Raw genomic sequence first — 13,705 nt, forward strand, 5'->3', positions numbered from 1 at the left:
TGTACGGTTGTTTTTAATCGAATCGAATGTTAGAAGCACCTCGAGAGGGAATGTAGGCTTGTACCGAAAACAAATAGTTGTAGAATGTAACAAGTCGATTCGATAAGGAAGGGGATAGATAAGAGCGTCCCCCAAGGCTATATACCCGCCCTTCGTATTGCTAAATGCGTCCCTCCGCCTAGACTAGGCACCGGTCGCAGTCTAACGTCCGCTCGGGGGCTATCGTGCGCCCGTAAGGTTCGTCCCTCTACAGGATGTCCTAGTCTGGGCCAGATAAGATAGCACCGGTAATCTGTAGTGCCAGGATGGTCCAGGTTAGGACAGGTGGGGGGCGTCATCGTAAGGGTGTCCTCACAATATATTTCTTACTCGTTTAATTGTGCCCCTTTATGTACGTATAGTAGTTAGTAAGCAACACGGCTACTATAAAGAACTAACTAACGGCTTACTTACTAAGTATAAGCTACTTATAGAACGTGTTATAGGCCTACTTACGAGTAGTATTACTAAAGGCGTATTCGACGCTAATCCGTAGACTAGAGAGATTCTTATTAAAGCGCTTCTACTCTAGCGTAAGGTAGTAGCGACTAAGTAAATAAGCGTATAGCGCTATAACTCTAAAGCTACTAAAGTATATAGGATCTCCGTATAGATAGAGCGGTATACGGTTATAGAAGAGTCTTCGAAGTCGTCGGTTAACGCCGGAGTGTCGATATATAAACTAGTCGTTCTTACTACCGTTAAAGGGGCTAATAAGGCTAGATACGAGACTATCCGGTGTAATAATAGCCTAGTATTTATAGCCGTATGCCTTCTTATAGCCTAAATACTACTTCCTTTAGTTTCTGCCGGGCCTTACGAAGCCTTAAAAGTAACTATCTACGAACCCCTATATTATGCCCTCGGCGCTAGCGTCTCTAATTATAGTCGCGAAGTAATAGAGCCTCCGGTAGCTACGGAGGCGTAGATGCTATTCGACAATAGTGCTATACCGCTTTACGAGGTAGTTAATAGTATCTATAAAAACAATAGAGCACTATAATTTACTACGGCTAAACTTCTCCGTAGTATCCTCCTACCGGCATAGATATAATAGGCGCTAAAGGACGAGAGTAAGAGCTATCTTAGGTAGTGCTTAGTAACGATAATAGAAGGTTATTATATTAATGTCGAAGGTAATAGCGAGTTCTTCGATTTTATCCTTTAAAAACCTAAGGTATTAATTGTTAGTTAGCGGCGGTAACGGTAACCTTTAACTTCTAACGCTTAGCTTCCTTCTTCCTTCTTCTACTACTACTACTACTACTACTTACCGCGTATGCTTCCGATACTAGCTATCCGGCCTTCTATAGAGCGACTAGTCGATAAACTCGTAATACGAATCTTCCTTCTTCTACTTCGGCGGCTTATATAGCCCGTACTAGGCTACTAATACGATTACTAACACCGCGAGCTCGAGCTTAATCGAATTATCTATTATAAGAGCATAGGAAGCGGTCTAAGGGCATACAACAAGGTAAGTAAGGTCGGCGACGAGGAACACCTGTACGTGGTGCCGGCTACGAACCTGCGACGATACCGTCGTTGCAGAGCTAAGTTTCCTCCGAAGGATTGGAGAGGCCGTCGATCCCTCTTCCCTTACAACAACAACACGACCTGGAGGTACGCCTCCTATCGAAATACAAGCTACAACAGAACAACGGCACGATTCGAACGAACAGCCCTCTACGCTACAAACGAGAAGAAGAAGAAGAAGGAGAAGCAGTCCACTCTGCCCTATACGCGCACCTCCTCGAAATCCGAATCGAAATCGCATGTCCCTAGAGACGTTGTCGCCCTCGAAAGGAAGCATACATGCACTTTAAAGAGCTGGAACTCGGTAGAATCTACAACTCTGCGATCAACCTGCGTAGCTGTATGCGTTTGGAAGCGGTATACAGTTCTATAAAGGCATATTAAGGATAAGAGGGGGCAGCGAGTTAGATAGCTGCTTTTGTACTGCTTGTGCACTGCATTCTACACTGCTTTTGCACTGCATTCTGCACTGCTTTTGCACTGCATTCTACGCTCCTTTTTTTCGAATTTGTAGCGTGCGTGCGAAGCGGAAGGATCCGCTAAAAATTCTGCAAAAAGCTTAGCGCGAAAATTCTGTAGCCCCGGCTGCAGACAACGACACTTGTTTGATTTCCTTTGTCTTGCGCTGTTTTAAAGTCCTTCGGCAGATTCTGCTTATAGGTCCTACCTTAGGCACGGGGTTTCCCTTAAGGTTAAAGAATACCGAAAGAATTTAATTGTAAATAGATCTACTGCCTTGTTCGCAAGGCCGTCCTACATAGTCTTAGACTCCAAAAGGACGTAAATGGAACAAACAAACAAACAAACAAAACAAACAAACAAACAAGGTAAGTAAGAGCGTAAACACTAGAGCGACACGGCCAAGAGATATTGCACAGACTATACGCGTTTTTACGCTTTACCGGATTGATTTACTTACAACATACACGTAACCTTCCGAATCCGGTAGTTGCGTGGCCTGGCAGTGTATACAGCAAGGCCCTGTAAAAAAGCTCTAGTAGCGCTGCGGACGAGCAAAGCAGGAGGACTAGATCCACCGGACTTGTGTTTAGGGCAGCTTGGGTTCCGGATAAGATCGCAAGGATCGTTGTTTCCGATGGTACCCGGGTCGTCGGGAGTAGCGCTGCGGACGAGCAAAGCGGGAGGTTCGGGCGCCATTGGCAATGGAACAGGTGCTGCGATTGTGCGGAGCGCCAGGAAGAGCATGGATGTGAGGATGAAGAAGTTCATGGTGATTTGCATGGTACTTTGTGGTGGTGGGCGTTGGCTGATTCGTGAGAGTACCTTGGGCAGGCAATGCGATGCTTCTTATAACACCCGTGGGCTGCATACCACTTGGCCGATACCAGCATTCGACGCCTGCTTCGGGTAAGCATCGACGATGGGTCGAGTCTATATTAGTCCACAGTCGGAAGCTGGTGGTATTCTTCTCAGGGGATGGGCTTTCTGCTTCTTGTTTTTGGTCCAGAACCTGCACCTGCAAGCATCGGAATAGACAGCATTGAAACTTTACCTTCACTGGTGGCCTGATTCAATGGTATGAGTACGAGGGAGTAGGCCAATCCGGCCCTGAACATCACCCCTAGGCCTGCAGAGGTCATCTATTTTCATGCAACCACGTGCTGTTCACGTAGTGCCGCATCAAGTGCCGTCGGCGCGAACCTGGTCGGGTGATCATTGGTGTCCTGCTGGTAATAAAGTAGTAGACCAATCGAGGCCTGCAGCTGTGCCTACCTTGCAAGTGCGGACAGCACTCCTGCAGTGATTCGAAATACCGAGTTTGCTGCATGGCGTGCTTGACTTCTCTCTTCTTGGTCTGGCCAGCATTTGGCTCTCGTGTCATTTCCACCACCAGTTTGTCGTCGTCTTGCATTTCTGGTCTGACAATGTAATCTCGGAAGTTCCGATTCGTTGTGCTTTTTTGTCTCGTGCAATATAGGGTTCGTGCTCACTGTCAGAGCCTCGTCGATTTCTCTGAGTGGCGATCGACCGTGCTCCTCGAAAAGAAAATACATCTGACCTGTAAAGGAGTGCGGCCCGGGAAAGAGATGGCGATGACCTCCGGACTACGTGGCAGAGAGACTTTGCAATTAGCTTTTGGTCAAGCAGGGAGTACTTCGTCGTTAGGTCTACTCCACGCGCTGACAGTTGAGTGCGGTCGGCAGCGGAAACCTTCATATGGCCGACGATTTGTGAGATGGGCTCGCAAGTCCTGCAAGGAGCGGACACGAGTTCTTGATCTTGCAGCAGGCTTTGCTGGGAGAAGGGACTACAACAAAACTCCCTTAAGGTATGCATCAATTGAGTATACTTGGATCTACAGTATTCAGTAAGCCGACTCAGAGGTGGGAAAGCCCGAGCGAAAATCAGACACAACGCCAAGTGTGTTCAGGAGGGAAGAGTTCCCGTTGAATTTCATCGCTGCATTGAGACTCTCGAAAAAATGAAATTGTCCGAAGAAGCAACCTCTGCCATTACTTTCGTGAAGCACTCCTCATTATACCATGACCTGCTTGAAGACAAAAATTCATGCCATATGCCTCCCCCCTCCGATCCACCCGTCTCCTCTTCTTCTCCAATTCGTTGCCATTTCCTTCTCTCCCTCTCATCATATCGACTTCGGTGCCCCAATTGTGTACCTCCGTAATCCTGCCGCCGTCCACCTCCAACATATCAAGCACGACCATCAATCACCACAGTTGGGTGCGGCCAGATCGCATTCCGGGTCGGTTGTAATAGTGGTGACGGGTCTTTTGTCGTCGGGTATTGGCGCTGCAGAAGTGCGGAGCGCAAGGAGTAGCGAGGAGGCGAGAACGAAGAAGTTCATTTTGATGTTGTCGTTCGAATCGCTTGCTGGGCGTCGAGTGCGATTGTTGGCCGGCTTGCGATGACTTCTTGGGTATCGGCGAGTTGCGATGCGAGCTCGAATGGTTCGCTGATCGGCTGAGGTGGGCTGTTTGGCTGACTCGAGTGTTCGACTGGATATGCCTTGAGCAGCGACACGGCGCCCTATTTATGCACGAATGCAACGTGTGCCGATCGCGAAGATTCCAGCGGAAGTGCACGGAAAGGCTGTTCTTCCAGGATGTAGCTTCGTCATCGTACTCGTCGACAAACAAGGAGGATGCTTGGTGTGGACAACTTTATCGACGGCAGAACTATTTCGGGAAACTTTTGGAATCACCAACGATCGTTACCTCGTGGTCGGAAAACACCTGGACCAAACGCAAGAAGTAGTGCATGGCCCCTTGGGCATGTCACCGGCCTTTCCGTGCCAATGGGAGCTCTCGATCAACTGGCGGGATGTGCTCAAGCAGGGTAGATACTTTGTCGACTGTCCGCGCTATTCCTGTATGCAGGATACAGGTTGTGATAGCTGGGTGTAAGCAAAGACGTCTTCGCGGATCAGACCCATCTTCCGACTCCGGTCCAGCATCGCGACCTGTTCCCTGCGCCAAAATGCTCGTCGATCTCCCGACTCTGGTCTGCTAAGTGCCCGACAAAGCCACTGCTGCCGTGGAGTAGCTGTAACCCCGGCTGCTTGACATTACAGCGTGTCAACGCATCGTGGTGGTCACCGTGCAGACCAGTCCGGAATGACAGCGTGACTACCCGGGAATGGGCCAAACCGCCCCTGAAGGCTACGTTGTCCCTGCGAAAGAGGTGATCGGACCATTTCAAAACCCGTAGCCCGGTACGGAGCGCCTCTATGGAAGCCTCTCGCAAGCTGCGAGCATCGATGATCGTCATTACGATCGGCTCGGCGGCTATAGCAAACAAGGCCTGAATGTCACAAGTATCGTTCTCCAGGGACGAACGCCGGAGCTTCAGTCTGGATCAAAATTCGTGCTTTGCCGGGAACACCATTTGGTCAAGGAAGGTCCGGACCTCAACGAACAGACCCAAATTTACCATCCAGTCATCCCGGGCGTTCGTCTGACCCGGAGGCATCGGGCGAGAGTCATGCAACAGAGCATGTCAATGAAGCAAGAAGGAATTTCTTCCACTGCAATATCACGATATCCACCATCATCAAATCGGAGCACAACTTTGATGCGATCATGTCGCAGCCATCGTTGGGGAGGTTCCAGCGCCATTGATGTTCATATAAGTTGTGCACGGGGCAGATGGTACCGTGAGCAGGTGATGAGCTCGTGCTCACGGACCCGTCTCACGGTCTCACGTGGGACGTGGTGGTGCAGTGCATACAAGAATAGCGCCGGAAACGTCCAGCGAATGCGAGCATCACATTCTGTCGAGATCGGGCTGCCATGGGCTTGTTCTGACCTTGCAACCGGCCATCGGGGAATGGGAGCGCGGAACTCTCCAGGGCGACGGGCATTTTGACGATGCGAAATAGTTGTCCATGCTCATGCAAGTATGGGCGATCGAGCGCCCTTTCCTTCGGATCCCGAACGCGAGCACGGGAGATACCATCTTGGAAATAGCTCAAGCGGAATCAAAGCTGAGGCAGGAGGCAAACCCGGTCAAGAAGGCGGTCCACCCAAGAAAGAGTATTAGATCTGGTACAGCAGGCCGCGATACATAATGTCGTCGTCTCCAGACCGACAAGGCTGTAGTAGCTCTCCGGCACCATACAAAGCAAAATCTGTCAACGAAGGTCTGATTCGCCTGCCGAGTGAACGAAAGCTGGTTCGAAGGAGTCCAGTTGCTCTTGCCCAATTCGCTCTCTCCTCGTTCGCCGCCATACTGCTACCTTTCCGTTTCGCAACTCTCCCGCAATGCCGCCAAATCATCCAGCCATCACAATCCCAGTTCTCCCTCCAAGTCCTACGCTCCTTCTCGTACTCCCATCCATCCGTCCGTCGCCCTTTTCCAATATCCTCCCCATCACGTCACACTTCAGGTACTCTCATCAGCGGTCGGCGGATCGCACTTGCTGTACGGACAATATTCCGGGTTCCGCTTTTGTTGAGGCACAGTGTTCACCGGTGGGTCGACCTTTGTGCAGCCCGGGTCGTGAGGAGGACACTGTTGGTCTGGCAGATGTTTAGTCCACCGTGGCAGCAGCGGCGCCAGACTCCGCTCTTGTTGTGGTGGGTCTCCTTTGCACACTGGACTCCCGGGATGACATTGAACTGGTCTCGGGTGTTTGTTTGGCAACGGCGCCGCGGAAGCTTGGAGCGCCAAAAGGAGCGCGGAAGCAAAGAGGAGGAAAGACTTCATGTTTATTGTTGAAGCTCTGTCGTGGGTGATGGGTTGTGTCTGTCGGAAGTGTTCTTCGATGATGGATTGTGCAATCCGGAGAATCGAAAGTGGCAACAGGATCGTAATCCCTCGATGACCGATGAGCTTGATGTGATCGTTGACGGATGTCTGGGAAGGATAAGGAGTCGCGGAGCGAACCTTGATTTGTAGACAAGACCGATCCTTCCACTCGCAAGACTTCGCCGCGGACAAAGGCGGAGCTGCTACTCCAGGGACACAGCTCGATCTTCACGCCCTCTGCTCGAAGTTTCTCGTGCATGCGTGAACAACTCCTCGGAGAGCGTGCATCCAATACAGGGTCTTCATATCCTAGCAATGTCGTGAGAGCTCCCCGGTAATATCGCAAGAGCAGCTCCGTCTCACTCATCATGAAAGAAGGGAAATTCTCACCGCAGAAGGAATGGTGAGAAACTTTCCCACGAACCCATACTTTCCGGACTGAGCTGTGTGTGATTGCCAGAACCCGGTGCCTGGTTCTGCGGGGCGATACCGACATTTTCATGCCGATATGAACAGACAGGGATAACGCTTACACAGGTCAACTCAATCGATATTCTCTTCACCGACGAGTCCTCGGATCGATCGAGACAGTCCAGGAGAGAAGTCTCAGTTCCAGCAGACCGCTGGAAAGTGCCGGATCTTCACTTTTTCGGCGAGAGATCGAGTCGTCGAACCGTTCTTTGGTATACGACTCTGGTCGACTGGGTGATGTCAAGCATCTACGGCATGCTGACCGACGGACAACTCAATCGACACCATCTTCGGGTGGCCATCACACCGAGATGCCGAGCTCCCAGGGTTTCTGGAACCGTTGGTTTGCTGTTCAGGGGATGATGTTCACAGCCCGAACTCAGAACACGGAACACTCGACTGGCGCTCACAGACGGCGGTTCGATCGATTGTGTCTGAGCGGCACTGGCTGAGAAGCATCCATACTTCCTTCCGAATCCGGACCCCGATTCTTGATCTGAGTAGAGCATGTGTTGGGCGACATCACGGAATTGTCGTCTACAGACGGCAGTTCGATCGGTTGTCTCCGAGCTGTACTGGTTCAGTAGCATCAATACTGCCGTTCAATAGACGAACACCGATTCTTGCTCCTGGGAGAGGACATAGCGGGCAAAATTGAGGAACTCGTTCGCATCATGCGTGTGAGAATTGTGTGCAGCCGTCAAAATTGCATACCGTGCTCGACTATCTGATCCTTCATCGCCCAAAACGCAACTTCTTCCATCCTCCACCCGTAACTCATCCATAACGCAGACTCCTCGCCAGACACGCCAAGATCCTCGATACCGCCCGCCCCCGTTTTCTTCTCCACAAGTTCTCCTTCCACTCGTCCAGCTCTCTTCACTCCCTCCCCTAATTCCCTCTCTCCCCTCCCTCCAGGACAGTCCATCAGAGATTCAACAACCCCCGGGTGTTTCCGGACTGCAGTGAGGGACAACGGGGTCGACTTTTCTTGCTGGCTGTGGGCTCCGCGCAGCAACACCTCCATGACCACCAGGAGGTCCACAATTGTCGGGATCGAGGCACCAACGGTGAACCTTTGGCTTCGGCTCTGGGTCCCGCGTAGCAACACTTCCACCACCATCAGGAGGACAATCGTCGGGATCGAGGCACCAATGATAGTGCTTTGGCTCCGGCTCTGGGCTCCGCGCAGCAACACCTCCACCACCACCAGGAGGACATTTGTCGGGATCGAGGCACCAATGATAGTGCTTTGGCTCCGGCTCTGGGTTCCGTGCAGCAACGTCGCCTCCACCGCGACGTGACGGAGGAGCTTTCGGCTCAGTGTCTGGACCCGTCTGTGGGCTGCGCGCAGCGACAACGCCGGCACATTCTTTCGGGTCATCAGGCCCACAGATTGGCGCCGAGTTCGGTGGTCCCTCCGGCGTTGCGAATGCACTCCGTTCGGCAAGGCGGTCGCTGGAATCGTTCACTGGCTCTGGCTCTGGGTTCCGCGCAGCTACAACTCCATCACATATATCCAGGTCACACGGCGGCGGCGGCGGGCGGTGGCGGATGTACGGTATTGCGGATGCATCTCGTGCAGCGAAATGGTCGCTTGGATCATTCACTGGTGGTATCACAGCGGCAGAAGCCCGAAGTCCGTCCGAAAAGCAGCGCAGAAGCGACGACGAGGGAGAATTGCTTCATGGTGAGGTTCGTCGTGGTAGATGATGTGTCGAGAGACGGCTTGTAGTGGTGATTGGTTGTGTTCGCTGGTCTGCGATCTCTGGTCGTGCAGGAGGCACAATGTCTTTTGAGGATTTGTTCCTTGATCGCAGGCCGAGGGCTTGAATCTGAAAAACAACAAGGTGAGAGCGACAAACAGCGCTATCTATATAGCCGCGGAAACACAGATCGAGTCGGAGTCGGAGACCGCTCTTCCCCTCTCGCGCAAGGGTAGCTCTTACCTTGAGAACTTGATGGACCTTTCCAGCACATGCATTGGCTCGGAATGCCAGGCGTCCGCTCAGGGATTCACAGATTCAACCTAGCTCCTGCTTACGATGACAAGGACACCAAACCATATTCCAAGCATGAATGTACCTCGTCGATCGAGGTCTCTGTGCGGAGAACGTCGATCGTCCTCGTGGTATCCTGGTAGAACTAGCAAAGCGAGGTTGCTGACACCAAAGTTGACCGACCGTTTCTCGTCATCTCTGTTTCGGTCAATCGTACTGTGGTATTCGCCGTTCGATACTCACATCGCCATAGCTGCGCGTAGTCTCTTTCAAGGCAAACATCGAGCGTCTCTTCCAATAGTCGGAGCACTAAAAAGTATCAGTCCCGTTTCCCAGCAGCGGACACCGACTCTCCCACGATGTAAAGCTGTACCTTGTCTGGTGAGCAGATACCATGTCCTGTTCAACGTCACTCGCGCGACGTGCTTGGCGATCCGAACGGACACATCGAAGGCCGCGAACCTGGTAACTTGGAGGGGTGATCTGATCGGCTTGAGCTCACAGGTCTGTCCTCATGTGTGCTGTATCTTTGGCCCTAGACTGCGAATGATGTCAGCACAACTGGCCTCGCGGAGATTGGCGTTGTGCTTCGTGTACAGAGGGTGTCGCCAAAGTATGAAGCATTTCACACTCTCTGCGACACTCTCGAACCAATTCGACTGGAGTAAGATGTCGAGACCTGCCCGAAGAAGGCGGCGACATGGTGCTCGGGAGCCAGTGCTGATCATTTGCGAAATGCACAAGTAGGGTTGTAGGTAGTTTGCGAGCTGTCCTTGTAGATAGCCAGCATCGGAATCCAAATCGAGGTCGTGGGATTTTCCTCACCGCACCACATCCAATGAGTGTGGACGACACCCGCGCGAGGTAGGAGAGAGCACATCAATCGAGTTTGACCCACATCCGTAGCTGCTACCTGCTATGTCTCAGTCCTCTGACCATCCGACACCTTCGCCTTGACAAGCAGCTCACTCCCTCTCAACAACCAGATCCTCAAATGTGACCTCAATCCCCTTCTCCTCATCCTCTCCCGCCTCAGCCGTCGGCCTATTTTTCAGATCGTCAGCCATACTCAGCCAAAACTAAATCACCGCCGGCTCAAGGCCTGGTGCAAGCGGCGCAAGCCGCCAAAGCGTCGACCCTGATCTCACGCATGCTTGCAAGTCACACACACTTCGAAAGTACTTACTTCGCCGCATAAACCCCCACCCAAACCTCAGCGTCCTCTCTCCCCTCCATAAACGCCCACTTGACCTCCCTCATCGGCTTCAGACCCTCTCCACCCGCTTCCTCCGACGAGCCCTTTTGCGCGGCATAGATCCACAACGTGGTCCCATCTCGCACCGCCCGGAACGTGGCTTTTTGATGGTACTCATTCGACATCGGGGAGAGCGACCAGTCAGAATACCGATCCGTGCCGACGATGCCGAGAACGGAGGAGGTTTCGAAGAATTCGATGCCAGCCTTAATATGTTTGATGCCCTTTACCCTCGCACTCGGCAGCTTCTTCGTACCACCTTCACCACTTCCATCTGCAGGAGGATTCGGAAAGGCGATGAAGATCCCACCTTGATCGTATTGTGTTTTCCACGGCTACGACAACACCGTAATGTTAGCACAAATGATCCTGCCCTCACTACCATCCTCACCGTCCACTCAATCCTCCACTCTCCATCTTTCTCATACGGCGGGAAGAGATTCAACATACAGCGAAAACAGTAACCTCCACCTTCTTAAACTCACTCGCCCGCATACTCTGAAACACCAGGGGCGCATTAAAAACATCGTCGTCGTCGCCGCGGCGCCAGATATCCGTGTGTGGAGGTGCCGTGATCGTAAACGAGTCCTTCCCGATATTCTTCGGGACAGAAGCGCCGTGGAGGGCTTGCCATTTCGGTTGCTGCTCGGAGGTCATGTTGAGTTAAGAAACGCTTCTTATGGTCTCGATACTGGCGTTGGTCTTGTTTGGAAAGTTGGATGAGTTCGACGGAGATCGTCTGGGGCCAAGATCCAAGGTGAGTTGTTGATGTTTTCAAAGGTCGAGTTGCTCGATAAGGCAGTCTGCGGGATAATTGACGATTGACGACATCTTTGTCGATCGGCCGCTGAACGTGGCTGGGAGAGGGGACAAGCCAATCACGGCTAAAAGCGGGTGAACCTCGCGGAATTCAGTAATGAGAGTCGAAGTGAGTTGTGAGGTATCGCTTGATGGCACAGAGGACGAAAGGACTCGGGTTGAGGCGCAGGTGCATTGCTATACCGGAGTCCTCTCCAGCTACCTGGGCTACAAACTCACCAAAGGGTCAGTGCCCGCGTCAAGTTAACAATGGAATCCATCGAATCGAGAACCGAACCAAACTTGAATTCAATGTTCTGTTTCATCTCTTCTTTCATATTCATCGCAATCATGTCCTTAAGCAACAGAGCAGGTGATGATAATGTTACAGTTCCGCCGTGCCTCATCCTCAAAGGTCTCCTCTCCTCCAACCTGAATGACTTTCAACCTGGATGGCGTATTCTCCTCGAGTCCTCGTCCCGCGAATCCTCTGCCAACCTCCGCCAGCCTTTCTTCAAGCGTGCGCCGCCTCGTTGCTGGTCCTGATTTCTTTCTTCATCCCTTTCGCTTTTTCAAGCTCTAATGAAAACAAGTCTAGCAGCGCAAGCTTGTGGTTCATGCCGTCAAAAACGTCCTACCCGCGCGACCGCAAATATTGAGTGAGGATGCTCCAACCCACGCTCGGTTCTCATTCAATGGTTCAATAAGCATCAAACATATCCTCCAACTCCTCCAACTCGACCTCCTCCGGCCTCCCCAAATCCCACCCTCCCATCGCCGCATCCGGCAACATCAACATGCCCTCGACCTCCCTCTCACCCACCTCGACCTCCATCTTCCCATCTCTTTGACTCCCCTCCTCACTCCTCGGCCTCAGCACCGGACTGCTGAAATCCATCCCCGTCGTCGTCTTCACATTGAGAAATCCGGCCTCGCTACTAAACAAAGCAGCCGCACACTCGCTATTCTTCAGCGCCGCGCTCTCCTCTGTTTCTTCCGCCTCATCCTCCAGCCCTTCAATTGACATGCTGATACTGTCCGCATCTTGCTCCGCGCCTGTGTCCGTTTGTCCTCCATCCATACTGACATCCCTCGCGGATTCCTGACTACTTCTTCTCGCGAGAGCTTGTTCGTATAATGCCGATGCGGTTTGTTTGAAGTCGCGTTCTTCATTTTCGAGGGGTGGTGAAGCGGCGCGGCGGGAGTGGGAGTAGTCGCTTTGTTCGCGTGAGATGGAGTCGCGGGAGGGGTAGGAGCCTACGGGTGCGGGAGGAGAGAAGTGGCCGTCGTCGGCGTCGGTGGAATCGAGGTCGTGGGAGGAGAGGTCGACTTCAGGAGAAGGGGAGAGGGCGTGGCGGTCGCGAATGAAGTTTCGTTGGTCGGGTCCATCTTCTTCGTCGGCGGCGGAAGCGGAGGAGAGAGAGGGCGAGATGATGCGCGCTGGCTTGGGTGGTTCGGAGGCGACAACTTCGGGGATGGGCTGGTGAGGTGTTGTGGTTAAGTAGAAGTAGAGACGTCGCGGGTGGATTGGTGAGAGGTCCTTTGCAAGAGGGCAAGGGGATATGGCGGGCCAAGAGCGGTGGAGGTAGGCGGTCAGACGGGAGGAGATCAGTGCGGTCGGGTTGGCGGATCTACGCAATATGTTAGCCGTGTCCCTCAAGCATGTCACACTGGGGTCGTCGCACTTCTCCACGGAATGTAGCTTGGTTGCAAGCACAGCAGCCAGCTCCTTGACCAAATGCGGTCGATTGCCCGTCTTCTCCAGTTGTTGAATCGCTCCAACGACGATATCATCATGTATTCCTTCTGTGTCGACCTTGTGTCCATTCTCGAGCACCGGACTAGGTGGCGGCGACAACTCGGACAACATTTTGGGCTTCTCCTTCTCTTCCTTGATGCGAATGACGGTCGTGGTGCGGGGCGGGCTCATAAGTCCTGAGGCTGGTGAAAGGGCCAGATGCGACCACTTCGTCTTCTTCGCGGGGCGGTGTTCGTCGTCCTCGGCGACGGAGCGTGTTGTCGAAACGAGATGGCGTTTCGGAGCGATGACACCCATGTCGCCTAGGTTGAGGCTTTTGCGGCGGGTTTGCATTGCGGCGGTCGGTCGAGGGAGGTTCGTCGCAAGCAGGGTGGATTCTGTTGAGATGGGTGCTCGAGGACGGTGAGGCGAGAAGATTGGAGGATGAGTTGTGTCGTCGCGGAATGAATGTCGAGGTCGGACGTGTTGTGGTTGGACAAGAATGTTCCCGGTCAGGCAGAGAGCTGCTTGGAGCTGTTCGGGCGGCGATTGGCTTTGGGTTCGACGACCTTGCATGCGCATGCATATGCCGGCGTCGAAGTAAGGACGGGGGACCGGGAGGAAGCTCAAACCGTGACA

General features: G+C 52.7%; 2 protein-coding genes across 2 annotated transcripts; both read right to left on the reverse strand.

Annotated features, from left to right (window-relative positions):
• Nucleotides 1-10,160: 10,160 nt before the first annotated feature.
• MYCGRDRAFT_103574 (uncharacterized protein) lies at nt 10,161-11,267 on the reverse strand (the record flags this gene model as incomplete). The annotated part of the gene is made up of 3 exons (XM_003854549.1): nt 10,161-10,319; nt 10,462-10,865; nt 10,981-11,267. 3 exons carry the CDS (start codon nt 11,185-11,187, stop codon nt 10,241-10,243), a joined length of 690 nt encoding a protein of 229 aa, XP_003854597.1.
• A 761-nt stretch (nt 11,268-12,028) lies between these two features.
• MYCGRDRAFT_108448 (uncharacterized protein) lies at nt 12,029-13,420 on the reverse strand (the record flags this gene model as incomplete). The annotated part of the gene is made up of 2 exons (XM_003854548.1): nt 12,029-12,959; nt 13,014-13,420. The coding sequence occupies 2 exons, from the start codon at nt 13,418-13,420 to the stop codon at nt 12,029-12,031; spliced, it is 1,338 nt and encodes a 445-aa protein (XP_003854596.1).
• Nucleotides 13,421-13,705: the final 285 nt, after the last annotated feature.

Source organism: Zymoseptoria tritici, chromosome 3, assembly GCF_000219625.1.
Source record: "Zymoseptoria tritici IPO323 chromosome 3, whole genome shotgun sequence".
In the NCBI taxonomy this organism is placed as follows: Eukaryota; Fungi; Ascomycota; class Dothideomycetes; order Mycosphaerellales; family Mycosphaerellaceae; genus Zymoseptoria; species Zymoseptoria tritici.